We start from the raw sequence: 22,971 nt of genomic DNA on the forward strand, positions 1-22,971 counted from the left end.
AACCCTCAAACTGAATCGTGGCTTTAATGACTGTACGTATCAACAGCTACTGTGTATCTGAACTGAATCTGTTGGATCTAGGGTCTGCCTGGTTTGCCGGGTACTGATGGCCTCCCAGGAGCTCCTGGTCCCAAGGGAGAAAAGGTAATGAGTGTGATTACCTGATGGCATTTGCTTGGAGAAATAGGAAAAAACAAATTGTGAAAGCCTTTGACACAACTTTTGATCCCTAAATTCCCAATCAGCCAGATGATGGGACGTCACTGATCCCACAGCAATGTAGGCTAGCTGCTAGCTTGTGCATCAACATGGAAGGCATAAAGGCAAAAGTAGCCAGCGGTGAATACCGAATTGTGGAAAATACTTCATCGAAGACCGAGTCGGATGTTCCAGAGGAAATCTGGTGTGATCAGAAACTGTGAGAACGACGTTGTCGGTGGCTTTTATACTTGTAGAAAGTGTCAGCACGTACTAGCTTCTGATAGTTGGCACATCATCGCTGAGGAAGCACACTGACAGCTGCAGGAGCGCAGGCGCTGCACCAACTGACAGATACTTTTCCATAACACAACTCTCAAACCGACCAAACGGACCAGACTGTCAGCGAACTGGCACGGGTTTGCATCGAGCACAGCCAGTGAAAGACTCATTTCCTGGGCTAAATTCAAAAACATTACCTAGCCGAAACCAGGGACTGTGGATGATGATGTCTAACCAAAGACCTGTTTACCCTTTGGTGAAAAATAAAAACATCCACAATAGCCACAATATTATTAGAGTTTATATTTCCTTACACAAAAACTAAAGAGAATTCAACTTTAGCTGCCATTTCTATGAACATGTTCCATCTCGCTCTTTTTCCTACACCAGGGAGATTCAGGCGAGCTGGGTCTTCCAGGACCAGTTGGAGAGAAGGTGAGGATTTATGGTCTGAATTTTATTTTTTCAATTTTACCTTGAAGTGCTGCAGCTTTACAGTGAGACCCGCCGTCCAAAACACAACCAAATACAAACGTATTACACAATATCCTGAGAAGAAGGTGCATATATTCAAGTGTAAATTGGTGGTGTGTTTTTGGGATACGCTGCCCACTCGATAAGAAGAATGACACAACTTTCATCCAACTATTTCTAAAGTTTTTCTCATCCCTGTCATTTCTCCAGCCAAGCTCCTACCTTTCTTTTCTCACCAATCTGCTGCCTCAATTTGTATCCTCCTCCTACTTTCCTAAGCCTTCCCATCTGCAGGTAACTGGGCTCCAGCACGTCAGCCATCAAAGGGGATTTGTGTCTTCTAACAATATGCAAATGTTTGTCAAATAAGCTACAGACGTGACATAACGTTTAATCTGAGTGCTGGCTATGGTTTGGTTTAACATTTGATGACATCTGAATTTGGTCCCAGAACAATGAGAATGGGTGTTTGTGCTGTCACATTATGCTGTGTAACTAAATGCTGCATGACACAGGTATTAGTAGTTTTGTGCAGGATGCATGAGATTCCTAACAGTGAATGGAAAGAATCCACACTGCCTACAATGGTTGGAAGCACTTCACTGGAAATCTTTTCATTTGTTGTTACTTAGATTTGTGTTTATTTATTCTGAACACGGATTTTGCTCCTGTCATCCCTTCCTACAGGGAGCTCAAGGAGAACCTGGTTTACCGGGACCTGCAGGAGATGCTGGGTTGGCTGGTCTGCCTGGGCCCATGGGACCAGTTGGGCCACCTGGGCCTCCTGGGCCTCCTGGACCAAGTTATCGTGTTGGATTTGTGAGTTCTCCATTAGTTTTTGCGAAGATACCTTTTGGTAGAGTTGACAAAATCACACAGTAAAAGATAGAAAATGCAAAAGTTTATCTGTAATTTGACTCTTAATCATAAAATCTTTGTTGGTGTCTGAAGGACGACATGGAGGGCTCTGGTGGAGGTTTCACCAATGGACTTCCTGGCGTCAGAGGACCAGAAGGAATACAGGTTAGTACCAAGTACTGAAGAAATACATCAGGTCCTGTGGGAGACAATGCTGTGTACAGTCTCTGTTTTTGACATTACAAAGTTTAAAATAAGCAATAGTTTTAAAAGAATTGCAGCACAAGGATGAACAGCTTTTTAGTCCCTGTGTTACAAACCAGAGTAAATCTGATCCCAGATCTGCTCAGCAGCTTTAAATTGTTTGTAGGACAGAATCAGTGGCAAGATGGCAACTGTTTCATACCGTAGAATCCCACTGAAAGAAGACCCGTTACATTTAATTTTAAAATTTTATTGAACATTGTTGATCATCATGTTACTTCAGTGAAGTTTCTCTGGTTGAAAGCTGCTAAAATAAGAACCTTGGTGTAGCTTAGCATTAACAGTAGTTATCAAGCAAGGCTGTTAGTACTACAACAGAGGTTTGGCATCTACACTAACTGATGCAAAGTATTCATGGTATCAATATGAAGAAAAGACCAACAGGTAAACGGTGCATCCATCGCACTCTTTAATCAATTTGTTAACTGTTCTGGGTTAAGTTGATTTATTTAGCCTAGCTCCCATACACTTCATTGTTTCTGTGAAAACAGCATGGTGTGTATTTTGTACAGGTCTGTATTTAAGAGGCCTGTGAATATTTGGCCGAACTTTTCCAACAGTCTTTAGTAGGAAGTTGCAAATATGTGAGGAAGATAAATGCGACCTTGCAAGTAACCAAGGAAACCCTGTTTGCTTTCAGGGTCCTCCTGGCTTGCCTGGACTTCCGGTAAGTAATTTAATTTTTCCAGTAATCTGCCATTAGCTGGTCCACTTGCCTCTCCTCCAACTTACATTGGCCAGGTTTCTACTAAACTATTGGATCAAGAAGGGTTTTTAGTAGTATGAAATTAACAGAAACTCACAAACAAGCCTGAGGTGCAGCTACACATGACTGAAGCTAGGTTTCAAAGGCAGCAGGCGAGTGTTTAGCACTTGTGCACTAACATTCAGGTTTAGATTATTGTGTGAAATAGAATGCATGAATATATAGTGGGCAGAAAGAAAAACCATAGCAACAGTTAGCAAATATCTGTCTATATGCCTGCACACCCAGCACAAAGGCAACACCCAGCTGAGGTTTGGTCCGCCACCACATGATGGTGTCAGAGTTGAAAGCAAACTACAGGCGGTACTGTAATAATAACTTTCTTTTTCTGTGCTTCACTGAATGTGGTTTTCACTGATGTAACCTGACTGTACCTCTGCAGGGTAAACCTGGGTTCCCTGGTCTACCAGGTCAAAAGGGCAGTGAAGGTGTTGTAGGAAGAGATGGGCAACCAGGACTGGACGGCTTCCCTGGACCTCAGGTAAAACAAGGATTTCCCTCTAGATCTGGCACCCTTATGAAAAGTCAGATTGTTTGAAACCTGTGTGATGAAACAGAACATTTGATTTGTCACAGATGGGACAAGATGTCAGAATAATAACAATAAACTTTCAAAACACAGTTACAAAGTGCTTTACAATAAAAACTAAGCATGTTTATAATACAAACTAAAAAGTCATAAAACAAACGAAAACAGAGAAAAGCAATTTTAAAAAGTGGGCTTTTAAAAGAGATTTTAAAGAGTTTGCAGCCCTGATCCCCTCAGAACAACCAGGAACAACACACCTGAGGGTCTCAGGGAGCGGGAGGGGACATAGGCCAATAAAAGGTCTTGGGGTGAGGCCTGTCAAGGCTTTGTGATCAATGACTTCTTGATATCGATTCGAAAGGCAACAAGTTAAAATCCTGGCAGCAGAGTTTTGGCTGAGCTGGAGGCAGAAGAGGGATTTTTTTTTTTTTTGATTTAGTCGACTGGTATTGAAGACGTGAATAACAGCTTCCAGATTTTTGGTGGAAAGAAATGGTCTGATCATCATCTTCATCATGAGATGATGAAGGCAGGACTGAAACATTAATTTCACATGTTTGAGGTTGAGGTTTTGTATTGGCTGAAAATTTAAGGGGCGGACCTACGAGCAGGATTAGTGACATCACAAATAGTTTTGGAGCCAATCCTGTTTCAATACTCAACAAGTGAGATGTGGGAAGTTGAAGCCTCCACTGAGACACTGAGAAATGACTTTTCAGTAAAGCAGGAGACATCCTATGTCCTGCAGTTCAACTTTGGAAATGAGAAATAATTACATAGATTCTAAAAGTATTGTATTTTATATACATCTAAAAACAGTCTGGAGAGGCTCTTTAAATCATTTTAATTATCATATTTCAAAGATTCATCATGTAGTAATGTAAAATAATAGACCAGCAGACCTTAATGAGGCCGGTGTTTGGACATACAGTGTTTTCATCTTGTTAAAGTATCTTTTGTCTCATTCGTCTTTAACTTCACAGGGACCAAAGGGTGACCGAGGCGACAAAGGAGAAAGGGTGAATATCATTTTTAACCCTGAAAATCTGCTCATTTGTATCCAACGTTCACTACAAGGCATATGTCTGTGATGTTGTACTGCAACAAGCGTCACACTCATCTCACATCGTAGTTATAGTTAATAGTTCTTTGGAGATATTTGTCTTTTTGATGTGTGCGTGCACGTTGTGGCTTTAGGGTGAACAAGGTCGAGATGGAACCGGACTCCCGGGTCCACCCGGTCCACCTGGACCTCCGGGACAAATCATCTACCAGACATCTGGCAACGTAAGTAACAAAAAGCACAAACAGAGGCAGACGTGCAAAGACACAACTTCTGAAACGAAACCAGCACTGCTGTTTGAAATTTTCTCCGCCTGTTTCTTCTTGACTTCCTGTAATCAGTAACGTGTAAATCTTAACCGCGTTCTCTTTGTGTCTCTACAGTTGGATGGTGTCGTCGGCAGTATCGGGCCTGAGGTTTGTATTCATGTTTCCACAGTAATACTGATACCAAAATACAGCAAAACAGCTCTGTACAAATACAGCACACAGCACCATCAAACTGAGGCCTACAGTGTAACTACAGTATAAAGTTTACAAGGCTCTGTTCATGTCACTGAGCTTTTTACAACACACATAAAGTTGATTGTGCACTTGTAATTATAACCATTGAGTGGGCTGTCAACTGAGACATGACAAGGTTTTATGCCACGTGGTGAAACGTACAATTAACTCGTCCTTTAATGTGCGATATTATGCAATTACGGAGTCACTGTTCAAAAGACCCATCGGTGCTGACAGTGTGGGATTTTTTTTCAAACATGTCAAACTTTATGAGAACATAGGATTGTTGTCATTACCGTGTGACCTTTTATCAGATCTGACTACAAAACAACCAAACATCTGTTTCCATTTTAATATATTATTAAAGGCAATTCATCTACACTGAGTGAAAGCTGCACTTATTCACATCCTACATTTTAGAATGAGCTCAGACCAATCAGGACCAGGATAAGTCCGTCCGTTATTTGTCACGTCAGCAGAAACAAATGTTTGCAAAACACAGAACAGCGATCTAATGAAGCCATATGTGAAACTGTATTATGTTTTCCTGTACAGGGAGGACCTGGTTTACCTGGTCAAGCTGGATTCCCTGTAAGTCTGCTTGTGTTAAATAATTAATGTACCTCACCCTTATTAGCACCATAAATGAAAAATGTAATTACCTTTACATACATAATTGAAGAGTTTATCGGGCATTCTATGTGGTTCTCAACAGGTGATAATTAAAAATACAGGCGTGTTTCCGACCTGTTAATATATTTTTTCTTCTTGCATTCTTATAAAAATATATAAGTTCACAAGTGTAAAATTTCAGTCTTAAAAAAGTCAATTCAAAGGCAACGAAAAAACTCAAATGCAATTAAATCAGAGAAAAGTCCTACATGAGCAGTTTCGGTTATTTAATTTTCCGGACTGTGTGTAGTTTTTGCTTCGTCTGAGCTGTTCTCACTTCACTGTAGACAGACAGACTGGCTGATCATGTTGGCTTGAATTGATCTACAGGAACAAAGACTTCACTGCTGCCAAATCACTGTTACTCTGACCTCGTTATTTAATCTTATACTTATTGTCTTGATTCTGCAGGGTCCTATTGGACCAAAGGGGGACAGAGGAGACCCTGGTCCTGCAGGCTACGGAGTGAAGGTAAAGTCTTGGTCTGCCTGTTTGCCCATCTATGAATTCATCCACTCGTCATGCTGAGCGACGGCGGTAATTGAGTGTGTGTCGTCTTGTTGCTGCTGCTCTTGTTCAGGGGGAGAAAGGTGAGCCAGGCTTGGTAATCGGACCCGATGGGAACCTTCTCTCTCTGGAAGGGCTGACAGGTGTGAAGGTGAGTCTCGCTGCATTTCACTGTCTGCATTTCTGTCAAACAGGCAAGTACAAACACATACGTGCTTGTCGACCGCTGCATTAGAAGCCGGCTTCAGTCTTGGCCAGCGGTGCAGCAGCAGCGCTAGCTATATATTTCAGTAGCGTGGTGGTAGCGTTGCTGTTTTCTAAATCAAACAGCTTTTCAGTAGCTCAGCCCCTTCATTGATCCAGCAGAGCAGCAGCGTCCGCACAAGCTACACTTTCCCATGGTGACATCATGCACCAACCCTCAGGCTGGTGCCAACAGCGTCTCTGCTGCAGGGGAATGCAGACACACGAGCTTGAGTTTACTTGATGTAAATATGACCCAGGGGGAGGACGGAGAGGAGTCGATCCTGAGGGAGTCTGGGTTTTTATTCTTTTTCTACAGTGGTTTGAGTTGAGTTATTCAATTTTGAGTTAACTTAAAAGTTTGTCCTGCAAATGCGCCCAAGTCTAAATTGAACATGCAAACACAGGTGCGCGCACACACACACACACACTCTCGACACCTGATTTTTGCTGTGTGCAACACGTTTTTTTTGTTTGTTTTTGTTGCAGGGCGCAGAGCTTGTTGTTTAATTAGTGATTGAACATAACATTTTTTGCCTGTCTGTTTGACTGACAGCTTCATTTATCACATTTCTTTGAGGGTAGCTTCAGTGTAGTGAATCATCATTTAATGTAGAGTAAATGATAGCATGAGCTCACTGCACTCTCCAAGTAGCTTGTGGTCCATCAGTCGACTTGTTAATTGACCGAGGGCGATATATATTATTTTTTCACCCAATAACAATGATGAACTCTCCTCAAAAAGGTCTCAAATCTGACCAGTAAAGGAGTAACTGACGTAGGTGGGACCATCCACTGAGAGGATGTTTACAAATTAACCGCGATCTGATTGGACTAAACCCTCAGCATCTTGTCTGAGCCACAGATACTGTTTAACTGCACTAACAAGGCCACTGCTCTCTTGCAGGGATACTGGGAGTCTTTCCTTTCCCAAATACCTTAAAATGGGTTTATTTAACATGGTATAACGTAGAAACAAACAAACCTGTGTCTGCTCTGGTACAGTATCTCCACGCTGCTGATTGTAGGAGAGCGTTGTTACGTACAGTCATGTTTCTTTCTGCCTCTTGCTTTGACGCTCCTCATTGCAGTGTTAGAATCACGCGTGATAACTGACTGTCAGCAATAACTCCCCACAGCGCCCCCAGCTGCATATCTGCTGTAGATGCATTGCCAGTGCTTTATTGTGCACTGTGCCAAAACCACAGATGACCTGTTCGTCTGCAATGACGTGAAGTGTCACACGCACCTCTGCTTTAGTATGCTCCTGCTTTTCATGTTTAAATTTGTTGCCTGTTTTGATCTGCTGTGTGCCGTGTTGAAGCCTGTAGTCCATTTTTTTTGTGCACGGTACGGTTGTACATTTGTTGTTGAAACTAATGTGCTTCCTTTACGATGCCTGTAGGGAGACAGGGGACCACCTGGACCTGCTGGGCCCCCTGTAAGTCCTAAACCATTTCTATCAAAGATAAATCTACACTAATGTACCAAACCAGCAACAAACAAATCACACTGTCTCTTACTTCTTGATTTATTGTTTCAGGGCCCGTATGGACCTTCTGGATTAAAGGGTGAAATTGGAATGCCTGGAAGACCTGTAAGTAGCCCTTCCTTGCTGTCTTATGTTGGTACATTTTCATATAAATATCTAAGACTAGTCTGTGTTTATGCTAAGTACCATATATTCATTTGCTGATCGGTCATATTGCTGTAGATAGATTTTAAAGCCACCGTTTCCGTTTTTCCAAGTTAAGTATTAATCAATGACTTTCTCCCCTCAGGGTCGCCCTGGTGTTAATGGATACAAGGGTGAGAAAGGAGAGGCAGGAGTTGGTTCCAGCTATGGCTACCCAGTAAGTATTTATATTACTACCAGTGCTTTATGTGACCTGTCTGTGGCCGGCCTATCAGAAATACTGAGTTGTAGGCTGCTACAGGTGACACGTCATGAACTACACGCACTCATTGAAAAAGAGATTTTACACTGAAGCATCAAAAAGTGACTGGCTAGCAACCTTATTTTAATGAACCCTCATCTTATCAAGAAGCTGAGATCTTTTTTAACTGCTTTTCAAGTGACCAATTAGCTTGTGAGCCAGTTTTCATACACATGACTGGAGTGCCAATAACATATGCCTCAGGTTTCAATGAACACAGCCCCTGTTTAATCTAACAAATGTCAGCTGTTGTGCTCTGTATCTGTGTCTTGTCAGAAAAACATGGTACGTGTGCTGCCATTTGTCTGGAATTTAAATGAGCTGCTGTTTTTGAATTTGTCACTGTGATAAATGTTGATAGACGCCAACATGTGTGTACATGCGCCATTCCTCAGTGAGTGGATTCTTCCAAAGTGAGCATCCTTTATCTTAATCAAAGCTGTACAAACTTGTCAGTGTTTGCTGTCCTCACTTCAAAAACACACCCATTGCTGTGTCTACGCCAGCAATCAGTGTCCGAAATATCAAAATACTTTGAAGTTATATTGATGGTGTGTCAGTGCCTACTACCTGTGTACCTGTATCTGCACACCAAACAGGAAGAAAGAGTGAATAACATTGTTGTTTTCATCAGGGAGTCCCTGGCCAACCAGGACCACCCGGGCCACCTGGACCCCCTGGACCAGCCATTCCCTTAGATCGCTTCAATGTGAGTACACAAGATCACAAATCTCCTACCATGAACTCAATTTTGTGCACTCAGTTAGTGCACAAAGTTCATGTCTCTCATGGTGGCTGACAGCTAAGTCACATCATATGTGAGTCATTAAACATTAGTCCATTCCTGGCATTACAATGCATCTCGAGTGACCACTGCGATTGGATCTCAGGTCCCTGATGTAGATGCACATGAACACATACATCATTTCTGTTTGCAAAGATCAAATGCCTTGTTGTTTTTCACCGGCGGCCCAACAGTGGCAGCTGCAACACTGGGACAGATGGACATGATGTTGTTTGCACAAAGAAACAAGTAACTTAATGTAAGAATTTTTTTAAGGGAGTCTGAGATATTGTGGGCACTAATTTAGTGGTGCAATCTGGTGAAACATCACAAACATGTGAGAACATCAGCTGTCAAACAGCCATTATCTGGTGCTTTTGTTCTGCTGTTTAAGCCTTGTTGGGAAACTAATGAATCGGTTGCTTGGATAATTTAGCATAAATAACAAAACAAACTTTTCCTCTATTGTTGCTGGTGCTGGGAACTGCTTAATCGAGCATTTTTTTTCTATCTGTCCATAGCGCTATGATGAGACTTCAAGAAATTACCCAGGTATGACCTCCAACACACACAGTTTGTCGTTTTAGCGCCAATACATAATACTCTAAGACAGAGCGGGATCAGAATGGAGAAGTTAAGTAAACGCGCCTGTCAAGGAGGAGAGATTTAGAAAGGCTTTAAAGTGTCTGCTGAGATAAACAGTTCTATCTTAATTTCAGTTTGATCCAGCCGCCTCAGCCTGAAGGGGATATACACCCTATTGTCAAGAGACTAAGCTGTCAAGTCTTACTTTTTTGAGGAATGACTTGATAAAACACAGGAGACATCACTATTGACGACACAGGGTGCTAACAGTTTTGCAGCGCCAATGTCAGATTCACCTGCGGGATAATGTGTCTGATGTTACAAATTATATTTTGTTGCAGCTATTAAAGGGGAAAAAGGAGAGCGTGGTGATCGAGGACTTCCAGGAATCCCAGGTAAATCCTAGTTTGCATAAAATATACATGCTGTACCATTATTACATATACAGTGCCTATCATAAGTATTCACCCCCTTTGATGTTTTACCCTTTTATTGCTTTCATAAATCAATCATGGTCAATAAAATTTAGCTTTTTCAACACAAAAATTTATTGGAAAAAACACTTTAATGTCAAAGTGAAAACAGATTTCTATAAAGTAATGTTAATAAAAGAAAATTATATAAATGAAAATAATAGTTTGCATAATTATTCACCCCCCTTAAGTCAGTATTTAGTAGATGCACCTTTGGCTGCAATCACAGCAGTGAGTCTGTGTGGATAGGTTTCAATCAATCTTGCACATCTGCCCACTGCAATTTTGCTCCATTCTTCTTTGCAAAACTGCTCAAGCTCTGTCAGGTTGCGTGGGTATCGGGCATGAACAGCCCTTTTCAAGTCCAGCCACAAATTCTCTATAGGATTGAGGTCTGGGCTTTGACTGGGCCACTCCAGAACATTTACCTGGTTCTTTTTTAACCATTCCTGTGTAGCTTTTGCAGTATGTTTTGGATCATTGTCTTGCTGGAAAATAAATCTTCTCCCAAGTCGTAGTTCTCTTGCAGACTGAAAAAGATTGTCCCCCAGGATTTCAGTGTATTTTGCAGCATTCATTCTGCCCTCTATCTTTACAAGCCTTCCAGGTCCAGTTGCTGAGAAACATCCCCACAGCGTGATGCTGCCACCACCATGCTTCACAGTGGGGATGGTGTGTTTTTGGTGATGTGCAGTGTTCGGTTTCCGCCAAACATGACGTCTTGTCTGATGGCCAAAAAGCTCAATTTTGGTCTCATCAGACCAAAGAATCTTCTTCCACTTGACCATGGAGTCCTCCACGTGCTTTTTGGCAAACTCTAGTCGAGATCTGATGTGACTTTTTTTCAACAGTGGCTTTCTCATTGCCACTCTCCCATAAAGCTTTGACCGGTGAAGAACCCGGGCAGCAGTTGCTACATGCACAGTCTCTCCCATCTCAGCAGCTGAAGCTTGTAACTCCTTCAGAGTAGTTGTAGGGGTCTTGGTGGCTTCTCTCACTAGTCTCCTACTTGCACGGTCACTCAGTTTACGAGGGCAGCCTGATCTAGGCAGATTCACACAAGTGCCATATTCCTTCCATTTCTTGATAATTGATTTCACTGAACTCCAGGGGATGTTCAGTGCCTTGGAAATTTTTTTGTAACCATCCCCTGAATTGTACTTCTCAATAACCCTTTCCCTGAGTTGCTTAGAGTGTTCTTCTGTCTTCATGGTGTAATGTTAGCCAGGAATACTGATCAACCACTCTATGGACCCTTCAGACACAGGTGTTTTACAACTCAATCACTTGAAACACACCCACACCACTCAGGTGATCTTCATTTCGCTAATTGTGAGACTATTGGCAACACTTTGATAGACCTCCATTGAATTAGACCATTAAATAAAAAAGGGGGTGAATAATTATGCAAACAATTATCTTTATTTATATATTTTTATTTCATTAACATTACTTTATAGAAATCTGTTTTCACTTTGACATTAAAGAGTTTTTTCCAATAATTTTTTGTGTTAAGAGAGCCAAATTCTATTGACCATGATTGATTTATGAAAGCAATAAAAGGGTAAAACATCAAAGGGGGTGAATACTTATGATAGGCACTGTACATCCTCTGCACTGCACGACTGTTTTGAGGTGAATTATTGGGACTTGATGACTAAAACCTGTTTGTTTTTCCCAGGAACAGCCTCTAATTTTGATATTTACACATTCAAGGTAAGCTCATCGCTACACATATCACATTCATTAGTATGCTGGATGTACAGTACGAAGAAAAATCTTCATAATGTTAAACTATTTCCAACAGAATGAACTGAAGGGAGAGCGTGGAGAGTCAGGTGTGAAGGGAGAAAAGGGAGAGCCTGGTGGTGGATATTATGACCCGCGTTATGGAGGAGCACAAGGCCCACCAGGGCCTCCTGGCAAACCAGGCCTGCCGGTGAGTTGTGAGAGCAGAATGTCTGTTTACAGGCTTTAACAGCTGGTCAGAAGATTTCTGGTTTTATCTGTACGGTAAGCACATGAGCTGTTCTTTCACATAGCTTAAAAATTTGATGTTCCAGTAATTTAGATTTTACTCTTTTATGCCAGGGTCCCAAAGGAGATCCCATAGTAGGCCCTCCTGGACCTCAGGGGCCACCAGGGCCACCAGGGATTGGTTACGATGGGCGCCCAGGTCCTCCAGGACCACCTGGACCTCCAGGATCTCCCTCTCTTCCCGGAGCATATAGACCCAGTAGTAAGTTGCTTTTTCTATGTTGAGATACTCTGGATCTCTGTAAACTATACGCTCCTGAGGACAGTCACAGAATAATAAACACAGCCTGTGATCTATGGAGTCATAGTTTCCCTCCTACAACCAGTGTGGAGGTGACATGAAGCCACTGTCTGCACTTTCCGTGTCTCCGACTGGAGACAAACTCCACCGGAGCTGCTCTAAAGCCCAATCATTTACCAGCTTTTGTTTTCATTTGAAGCTGTCAGTATCCCAGGACCTCCTGGTCCTCCTGGTCCACCTGGAAGTCCTGGTCTCTCCTCTGGGGTAAGTGCTGCAGTTGCAATGTGACCATGTTGTCTAAAAAACATTTGCCTGATAAAATATTCAGGCTGACCAGAACTTTTCATTTTAAGAGCAATTGGCAGCCTTTTATTAATTTCATTTATGTTAAACAGAAGCTAATCACTGTGCGTGTTTGTTTTTCCACAGGTGACAGTTTTGAGGTCATACGACGTTATGATTGCTTCTGCCAGACGGCAGGCAGAGGGCAGCCTCATCTACATCATAGACAAAGCAGACCTCTATTTGAGAGTGCGCAATGGACTGCGGCAAGTCATGGTACAGTCACCTCCCTTTCAAACAACAAAATGCAATGCTTTTATTCTTGAAATATCTTCCAATGATGCTTACTGCTCAAAATCTGCTGTTCAACTATCTATTGTTCAACTGTGAAACACTTTTACTCAAATCAAAAGGTTTGCTGAAGCTGTTTGTGTGAAAAAAATAATTTGGAATATATAATCCTTTTGTAATATGATTCAGTGTTAATACAGAGACAACCTACTCAAATTTAATACAGTTCAGATCACGTGACTCATTCATTGTCAGCTGAGATGTCAGTTTTTGCTAAACAGCTTCTTTTTTTTTGTCCTCCCAGCTTGGAGATTACAGTCCCTTCTTCAGAGACCTGGTAAGTTCCACAGAAGAAGAATAAAATGGAATGAACATATTTTGATTTTAGTATTCACTTTTATGTTTTCATCTCCTTATTTTCCACTTAAAGGAGAACGAGGTGGCAGAGGTCCAGCCTCCACCTGTGGTCCTCTACCCCCAGGCCCAGGACCAGTCCCACAACAACGGAGCCGGCCATTACTCCCAGGGTGGCTCGGCCATCCGACCCATTGAGCCTCCACCACACCCACCTGTAAACCCCAGATACCCTCCACAGTATGATCCCAGATTCCCAGACCCGAGAAACACAGGTCACACAGATGGAAGATTAGCCACCCACGAGACAGAGAACAGATACCCTGTCACTCCACAGCGGAGACCCAGCCCACCTGTACCGCAGCCCGGTGGCCATGTGCACACATCGGGATCAGGAGTGAGTATTTTATTACTTGTTGCTTATCAGCGGACATATATCTGCAATAAGATAATAGTGGCCCAGCCTAATATAGGGTTCTTAGCTCTGTTACTACTTCCTCTAGACAGCTAATTTTACAGACATAATTTAAAGGGTGGAACATTTTGCAGCAATCAGTGGAAAACTTTTTTTTGATTGTGTCCTCAAACTTAAGCAGGCTGGTAACATAAGCAGGCCCAACAGAGGCAGCTATTTTAACGTAAACCTGCATTTGCTCATCAGCTACACCTCATCGCCTTGAACGCTCCTCAAACTGGTAACATGCGAGGAATCCGCGGGGCAGACTTCCTGTGCTTCCAGCAGGCCCGAGCTGTAGGTCTGAAGGGGACTTTCAGAGCTTTCCTGTCCTCCAAGCTGCAAGACCTCTACACCATCGTCCGCCGGTCGGACAGGGACAGCTTCCCCATCGTGAACCTCAAGGTGAGACACCACTGCTGGGAAAGTGGCGATATGGCTAAAGGGGATGGAGGTACTCTCAAACAGACAGCGGATATGGGTCTGTGTATACTACACTGGGGGTCTGCATTGGCTCATGGACTGATCTTGAACTTGACATCACGCTGACTGCATGACCGTACAGACGTGCACATTTTTATTTGTATCTTGCTGCCTTATGAAAAACACATCATGTAGGAATAATTAAATTTAAGGCATTGTATTATCTTCCTTGCAGGACCAAGTGTTGTTCAGCAGTTGGGAATCTGTCTTCGGTGACAATGCCAGCAAAATGAGGGAGAATGTACCAATCTACTCCTTCGATGGCCGAGATATCCTCAGGGACAGTGCATGGTGAGTCTTTGTTACCAGGGCATCATTCTGATCACATGAAATACAGCATCCTGTATGTGTAGCAGTAGCCTTTGTTTCCTCGTCTTTCATATCGTTGGGTCTGTGGGGACATACTGTACACATCCATTCTGACCTCTGTGCTTGTTTTTGCTTCCCTCCAGGCCAGAGAAAATGGTCTGGCATGGATCAAGCAACAAAGGCCACCGGCAAACAGACCACTACTGCGAAACATGGCGGGCGGGCGACCGTGCTGTGACGGGTCTGGCATCATCGCTACAGAGCGGCCACCTCCTGCAACAAACCTCCAGCAGCTGCTCCGGCTCCTACGTCGTCCTCTGCATTGAGAACGCCTTCACGTCACACTCCAAAAAATAAATCCCGTCCATCCTCCCTCCTTTTTTTTTTTTTTTGTTCTGAGCTCTAGTTAAACATGGTTTTAATTCCCTGATGATAACACGCCTTGTGATCACGTGGCGTCCGATGAACTGGCCCTGTGGCTCTTTGCCTGGCAGAGACGCTTTGCATTGTCTGCTCCTCCCCTCCATAAACGCCAAAGAGATGGGTCGAACAGAGGGGTGTTGGTCCTTTTTCTCGGGGGCATTGGCACATATTTTCTCCAAGGGGTGAAACGAGGGCGGAAAAGCTAAATGCATTCTCATATCGTATCCATTTTTTTATTCTGTATATTACATGTTTGTCTTTTGTGATTTTTAAAAAAAAATGTTTTTGACGTTATCAATGTTTTACCTTTTGAACTGTTTATAATAATGCTATATCCATCCTGTTATTGTTTTTTTTTATTTTAGGTATTGATCATTTCCACATTTTTTTCCAATTTCATTTTAGAATTGTGGGTTATGATGGGGTACAGCAAACTTTTAAAGACTATTTTAAATTTAAAGAAGATAATAGATATTTATTTTTAAATGAAGTTATGTAAGGACAAAAAAAATGATTTGGAAAAATAAAAAATGCTAAATACCCTCACTTATATTTTGCATAGCACTGACCATTCAGTTCTTTTCAAAAGAGCTTCTGATCAGAAACTGTGCCTTATCACACAACCAGGAACGCTCACAGTGAACCACTTCTTTTGTTTGCATTATTCTACAAACATGTAAACTTTACAGCGTTTTTAGTGCATTCTTATGCTTTTACTTCACACTACATTTCAATGACCTTGCTGGACACAGACACTACTGTAATGAATAATCCCACATCCAGAGGGCAAGATTCCTTCTAGCTGAAATTGAGCCTTTGAATCAAAAATGATGATTTCCCCTTTAACCACTTCATTAAAGCCTATCAGCGAGTAAGCTGGAAATGATTAGTTTGCTGCTAATCTTTGTTGGAGTGATTGCTGTCACGGGTGTTAGGGACAGGAAACCAGTTTGTTAACGAGGCAGTTTTTGCAGTAGCCTTGCATTGATTTTCAGAGACTAACCTGGCCGTAGTGCTACTGACGTCTTGACTGAACCTGTGGATATCAATTTTTATAACAAATCGTGCTGTACTGTTTCTCCCAGGCACTGAATAAAAGTCTTTTTCAACTACAACAGTAACGTGATGTGCTGTACACAGGTCAGTGCAGTGTGTTGAATTCTTTGCTTCGCTGAACCGTCTCATGCAGACCTCTGGCAGCGCCGTGACCTTGATACCTGTCACTCAGCAGCCCTGACCAGCAGTTTTACATTTGACTCGATGAGCTGTTGCTGAGAGCACTGACACAAATCAGTGTCTCCGGGGGCAATGACAGCCACTACGTACATTGTCCATTCACCTTCACAGTCAATCTACGCCTTTCGATTTAACCATGAACTATAGAATTGATGATATGTATTTGTCATAAATATTGGACTGTTCGAGCATCAGAACTAATTACTTTTACAAATTCAATTACTCAGTTCCAATTTAAATGGACTTGTTAGTTTCATCAATGACAATAGACACACACAGTCTACTATACTGCAATATAATGACATTCAACACTGGATAAGAAATCCAAATCACAGTAGTAAAATACAGCTGGGGTCAAGGAATGTAACAGCAATGTTAAAGGTATAAGCCAGCACAAACATGACAATTACCAACATAAACCACCAGTACTACTCAGTCTAGCACGAGGCATGCATGACAGGAAAATGTTTTATCATTTGGACAACACTTTGCCCCCTTCTACACGGCACAGATGCAAACAATAAAGAAACAAACGCAAACCCTAACCAGGAGAAGGACTCCGATCGGCCAAGACAAAATGAGAAGCACGTATCTAAAAGAGGGGTTACTTGGATGTGGTTTAGGTCTGAAGAGTCTGACGTGAACTTTAAAAATTACACCGCAGACCGGTCTCAACAACAGGCTACAACACTACAAGCCTCATTTTATCACATATGCAAGACTGGTGGTGGAGAGTCTACGGATGAGAGCCACAACAGTACAGTGGAGTGCTCAAGACAAAGCCCAGACTCAGACGCTGGGTTATTTTGTTTGCAACTATAGTTAAAAACGGTTTTATTTTTACATTTTACAAGATTTCCACTTTATTAACTACTTAGTAAAATACGAGAAAGTACCTCAAAAAGTATCTGGATATGAATGACCTATATTGGATATTGGATTTTGGTTATGTGGCACAGGCCTATTACAGATGTCAGCATTTAGACATTTAAAAAGTTAACAGTAACTCATTACATTTTGGTGGACGTAATCAGTAAAGTAATTTGGTTACTTCTCATTGTGCTAACTAGCAACTTATAACTATTTTCCAGTAACTAACACAACACTGGTATTGAGTTGGGAGTTGCATTGTTCACTAATTAGGACACTAGTGCAACAGTCCTTAGTTGCCTGAACATGTTCAAGTTTGACATTTCCTAAAAATAAAATAACCAGGCAATCATGAATACATTGGCTGTAGGTCTACAAGTAAAGTGGATTTTAAAAAAGAACTGAATTAGGTCACCAGTCATTGGTGATGGCTTATGAAATCCCCTTAAATCTCTTCTTTAAAGTTGGGAGGCGTTTCAAGATGATATTTGATTAAGGAGATTAATTTGAATTATTCAGAGTTGGCCTAATTTGGCAGTCACAATGATATGCCCAACATACGAGAGTTTCTTCCATTCAGGTAGTTACAGTGGACAGCACCTTATTTATCCCTCGATCTGTAGCCCAAAACATTCATTCAACTGCAGACGACGCTGGCAAGCTTTTACCATGCAACACAGCTGGTGAAAGAGATGATTGTATAATAAGAAACCACAGCATTCAGGGGAATAACATGTTTCACCAGTGGAGCCAACTCAACACAGCATCACATTTAACACTGATCTATTCCAAGTACACACCATCAGCCATGTGAGATAGACTTTCCTCTACATCGAGGTGGATTACGTCTTTGTGGAGACCATGCACTGAAAGACCATAAACACATTTTATAGCAGTCAAATGTGCCTTTGCCAACTAATTTCTGCAGAACAGCATATACTTTACATTCAAATTTCAGAGTAACGGCAAACTACAGTGGGGACTGAGGCAAAACTGGCACCTCACTGACCTGCTGGGTGACCTTTTCTAATCTTGGCAGTTTCAGGTTCAGTCATGGCAGGTTTACCCAAATTGGAGTTCTAGGTCCGGAGACCACATCATGATTGGTGCTTCTTTAAAGGAACAGTTTGACGTTTTGGGAAATGCTGATAATACTCTGATGTCAATTAAATACAGCCTGCCTGGGATTAATTGTAGTTTTTAGCGGGAGTTTTGTGCGGGTCCATTATTCGCTTCATGGAGACTTTTGAGGTTGCCAGATGACCAGGCGGCTAACAAACTGGATATGATGCGTTAATTATAATAGTTATTAGATTCTTTACATTATTAGACATATTCTATGTCTACATATCAAAATAGACGTGGGGATGTTGCAGGTGTCGAGTGCATTAAGTGGACATCTCCATCCTGTATATGGAAAGAGATGGACATAAGTGTGTGTGTGTGTGTTTGATATAAAGTTCAATTAATGTCTTGTTATAGCGCGGCATATCAAAGCACAATGTTGTCTCAGCAGTGCTTTTATTCAGGAGAAAGCTATGTTTTATGTTTTTATCTTTTATTTTACAATGCCGCTGTATTTTCTATATAACAAATGAAAGTGGTTGGCAAAGAAGAGGAAATCATTATTTTTGTTTTAATTAAGCCTTTTGCCTTACAGCACATGCACCATGGGAGTGTGGAGAATGTGCTCTCATTGTGGATGTGCATTCTGACAGGAGTTGCAGCACCTGCACAGCATGGTTTTTCTGCTTTGTTATTTTAACATCCAAATGACAAAAATAGAGGAAGGTAAACACTGAATATCAAGTGCAAGAAAACAGCCACAGGTAAGTTTGGGGTTGCAAACTAAAAAAAAAAGTAGTTCTGAAAACATCAGAAATGTATGGAGAGCAGCAGAGTGAGTTATTAAGTTTTAGTAAGTCCAAACATATAAAAATAAACACAGATAAGAACAGTTTTCAGAACATAGTGCTGAATAAGCAGGTTCGTTTACCAGAAAATCTCAGAACAATCAAACATGCCATAGGTCAAAACTCATCTGAACACCGAATCTTCATCGAGCTCGTCATCACAACTGGTGCTGCAACTTTTGGCAATGCTCGCATTTGCTAACAAGACGACAAGCCTACAGCCATGCTGGTGGCTCTGTGAGGCTGCAGCATAGCACTGCGTTAAGCTAAATGTTAACACTGATCACAAAGGCTATGACAGCATGATGTTTAGCAAGCTTACCATGTTCATTATGTTAGGTTAGCATGCTAGCATGCTAATATTTGCTAGTTAGCCCTAAACTTGAAGCACAGCTGAGGTTGTCATGAGTTTAGCAGCTATTTGAAATCAGGCGATCACCAAAGTGAGCAGGACTCATATTCAAAGGACCATAAACCTTTTTCCAGACTTTCATGATAATTATGGTGGATGGAAAAATTTTAATCAGTGTCTGAAAGTCTGAGTTTGCAAACCCTCCAGAGCCAACCTCAAACAATGGATAGCCAACAGATACTATCCACACACACTGCAATTATACTGTTTCTATACTACATGCTTAAAATCACAGAATGCCCCTTAATTATACTTTTGAATGTATTGAAAGTACCAACGTTATAAAATACAGATCTACAATCAGATTTTCAACCCAAGGAATAACATCAACTGGTCCTACAATGAATATTATAATATTAATATAATATATTATAAGGGTGTTAATGTATACACTAGTATTAGTGTCAAAGTTTAAAATTCTGGTATCATGACAATGTAACAATGATTTTAGTGTTTTCTGTGTTGGGTTCACTATTTGTCATATCATTACATGCTGTATCCCGTACAATCACAGAAAATACCCTTATAGATCTTATCTAGCCTGATGACATGATGCTTAGAGCCTATAAACATGTAACCAATTCAACCAACAAGCCTGCACTTCAATACAGAGGGCTGTGAACATTGTAAAAGTTTGCTGGGGTCAGTTTCTTTCAACTTTCACATTTCAATAAAGTCAGGCCAAAGTTGGTATTAAATACTGGGAGTCAGAAGACGTCATGTTTAGCAGCATGTCATTTGAGGATCAAGTGTGGCATTTTCGCCCACCCTGTAATAAAAAAAGCGAGCGTTCCCTAAAAATAATCAGTAAATACAGTCACTTCCCACTCGATTTCATCAAATCTGCCTCTTAAGCATCTCAACCCGCTGAGCAGCCTTACGAGAGCCATAAGGCTTATATTAATTGACTGGGAGGCTCAGTGTCGCCGCAGTGTCCCCGGCTGAAAGAAACATAAACTAGCATCATAACTCCCGTCCAATTCCTCAATGTCCTTGGTTGAGTAAATCTTCAGGAAAAAACACAACTTACTGAGTGGCGTATTATCCATTTAAGTCTTCTTGACTGAGTGAGGTTAGAGTGGGTGGGGGGTGGCTGGGATGTAATAACCCACAGCTGGCTTTGCTGCAAAGTGCCACCACACTGGCTGCCTGGGGAAAGCTATATTTAGTGGGTGCTAAGTAATAACTAAGTACAGTGAAATGATCCAGCTACGGTAATGATACAACAAGGTGACAACCAGATATTGGGGGACGTAATTATGCACGGGGCGGAAGCGAGAAGCCACAGTTGTCAGATCTCTGGCCTGTGTTTATTCGACGCTGGTGGCTCGCTGTCACATTAACCCAAATCTAACAATATCTTAACGGCGCAGTTACACAGCCAATTTGTTTTGTGACCTTCTGATGCGTTTTATCTGAGAGAAGAGCAGCCTTATTTAAAAATACCAACGTCAGCGTACAGGAAAGTCTGTGCATAAAACTTGCCGTAAATAATTAGTAAATTTCTTAGTATCAACCATTTTAATGCATTCTGCCTCTAACTAGACATGCTTCCCCATCAAATGAAAGGGTAATAAGGAGGCCTAAAGCAACATTTGTGTAGTGTCTGAAGTACTTAAGGCCTACTGCAAGGCTTTCACATTTCACTGACATTTAGATAGATAATGAGTAACAGTCTCCCAGTCTTTAAATCCCCTTGTGAATCTTCTGGCATTTACGTCTATTTTTTTCCCTCCTGTCTTTAAATATTTGATGAGGAGGATGTTATCTAGAGTGGATATTCCTGGCATTGTGAAGATAGGCTTTGACCACTTCATCATACCTGCTCCCTTCTTTACACTGACCCTGGTGTGTTGCTCCAGCGCCTCTTATCACCTTTACATTTGAATTTGACTCGGGAGATATAACTCAAACTCAAGGTAAAGCCACTTCCTGTCAAGCAATCCTCAGGGACATGTTTCCTACAGACGTGAAAAGATCACGACTTACCGCACTGGCCAATATTATTCTATGACTAATTGCCTTTCCCTTAATTGACACAATTTAATTAACGCAATCTGTGCCTGTGCATTTGATTTAATGCATATTTTATGTGTTTTTTTCTGGATGAAAACGCCACTTAGCAGCAGTGAGGAAAAAGAAGTCATCAGCTCTTGCCAAAACTCTGAAAACATAGCAGCTCCTTGAATACAGGGCTATAGTTCATTACTTCCCACCCATGAACAAATCCTAATTATCAAGAGGTTTTAGAAACAACTGCCAAACAGCCACTAAAAACAAATATCTGTTGATATTCCATCATGCCTCTGTTTTTGCGCCTCCTTCCTGATGAGACCTCCGTGATGGTGTCATTTAGAAATCCCGCAGGTCGGGTCTGCACAGCCAGTTCACAGCTACCTCACCAACCTCACACAGCTCACTACCCGTGGTCATCACTGCAGCTGGCTACATATTCGATGTGACATCTCCTTCCATCTTCTAATGAATTTTTTATGTCTCTTCCTCTCCCGCTCGCACGCAGACGGGGGCTCGTATCAGCCCCGTTCAGTAAATCTATGCTACTGTAAATTACAGAGTTGCCATTGGAATCTGTGACCCCTCGGTCCTGTTATTGCTATAGATTGCTCCACTGCAGGTTCCATACTGATTGGATTTGTCCAGAGACATTGTAATGCACATTTACAAGATAATTCACAATCATTGTGTTGTCCAGATACAGACTCGTGCATCCAAGGACGGAGAAAATCATGTCAAATACTCTAAACATCCATGAAATTATTTTTCTGATTATGAATCAAGCATGTATGTCCAATTTTGGATGCTATTATACGAGAAGACTCCAGTATGGATATTTTTCTCATGCATGCCCTGTCTGGTGATATCGATTGCAGAGAAAAGACAAACTTCGGGACTTCACTCTCCGCTAAACTGACAGTTTGATGCAACGCTTGTGCTCTGCGTATCCGGCCATGTTATAATGCACTTATTGACAGCTTCATTGATTTTTAGGGCCCCTGCAAAAAGATCATTCAAAGGGGAGTAATGAGATAATCTGCAGGCCTTACACATGCAACACTTTCACCTGGATGGAGATTTCATTTAATCACCTATTTTCATCTGTACTCTTCTTTTGCATTGACAAATAAAATAGCCCCCCCGCCATATATTTACATCTAACAAAGAATGCACTTTTAAAGTGGTCTGTGAATATGGTGTCAGTTTTTGCATGTCGGTCTTAAGTCAAAATAGGGGTCAATTTGATGTAGAGAAGTCTGAACTGGATGCTGTCAGATCTTTCTAAAGGCTGCAGCAGCAAAAAGTTAATAATAGCAAGATAAACATCTTGGCAAGCCTCATGAGCACTGTAATAAATCTGTCACTTGTTTAGAACTGAAAAGATTGAACAATTAATTGATTAGTTGAATTGAATTGAATTGTCATCAAAATGTCATTTTTTTTCCCAAACAAAAAGCCCCAAATAGCTCCAAGTTCAAGAGGCTCACTTCTGGTGATTTGCTGCTTCCCCCA

General features: G+C 41.6%; 1 protein-coding gene across 4 annotated transcripts in view; it reads left to right on the forward strand.

Moving 5' to 3' along the window:
* Positions 1–16,127, forward strand: part of col18a1a (collagen type XVIII alpha 1 chain a) — a 75,855-nt gene extending 59,728 nt beyond the window's left edge. For all 4 annotated transcript variants that reach the window (XM_041950547.1, XM_041950544.1, XM_041950546.1 and 1 more), the window contains 28 exons: positions 82–144; positions 871–915; positions 1,642–1,773; positions 1,906–1,977; positions 2,717–2,743; positions 3,225–3,323; positions 4,355–4,390; positions 4,569–4,658; positions 4,818–4,850; positions 5,493–5,528; positions 6,021–6,080; positions 6,190–6,267; positions 7,765–7,800; positions 7,903–7,956; positions 8,141–8,212; positions 8,931–9,005; positions 9,602–9,632; positions 10,007–10,060; positions 11,820–11,854; positions 11,946–12,077; positions 12,230–12,377; positions 12,616–12,680; positions 12,846–12,974; positions 13,294–13,326; positions 13,420–13,740; positions 14,005–14,202; positions 14,456–14,571; positions 14,733–16,127. In XM_041950547.1, coding sequence (XP_041806481.1) covers positions 82–144; positions 871–915; positions 1,642–1,773; positions 1,906–1,977; positions 2,717–2,743; positions 3,225–3,323; positions 4,355–4,390; positions 4,569–4,658; positions 4,818–4,850; positions 5,493–5,528; positions 6,021–6,080; positions 6,190–6,267; positions 7,765–7,800; positions 7,903–7,956; positions 8,141–8,212; positions 8,931–9,005; positions 9,602–9,632; positions 10,007–10,060; positions 11,820–11,854; positions 11,946–12,077; positions 12,230–12,377; positions 12,616–12,680; positions 12,846–12,974; positions 13,294–13,326; positions 13,420–13,740; positions 14,005–14,202; positions 14,456–14,571; positions 14,733–14,946 — 2,484 coding nt within the window. In that variant the 3' untranslated portion in view covers positions 14,947–16,127. The remainder of the gene's footprint in view (positions 1–81; positions 145–870; positions 916–1,641; positions 1,774–1,905; positions 1,978–2,716; positions 2,744–3,224; positions 3,324–4,354; positions 4,391–4,568; positions 4,659–4,817; positions 4,851–5,492; positions 5,529–6,020; positions 6,081–6,189; positions 6,268–7,764; positions 7,801–7,902; positions 7,957–8,140; positions 8,213–8,930; positions 9,006–9,601; positions 9,633–10,006; positions 10,061–11,819; positions 11,855–11,945; positions 12,078–12,229; positions 12,378–12,615; positions 12,681–12,845; positions 12,975–13,293; positions 13,327–13,419; positions 13,741–14,004; positions 14,203–14,455; positions 14,572–14,732) is intronic.
* The last annotated feature ends 6,844 nt before the right edge of the window (positions 16,128–22,971 follow it).

This window comes from Chelmon rostratus, chromosome 13 (genome assembly GCF_017976325.1).
Source record: "Chelmon rostratus isolate fCheRos1 chromosome 13, fCheRos1.pri, whole genome shotgun sequence".
Lineage (NCBI taxonomy): Eukaryota > Metazoa > Chordata > Actinopteri > Chaetodontiformes > Chaetodontidae > Chelmon > Chelmon rostratus.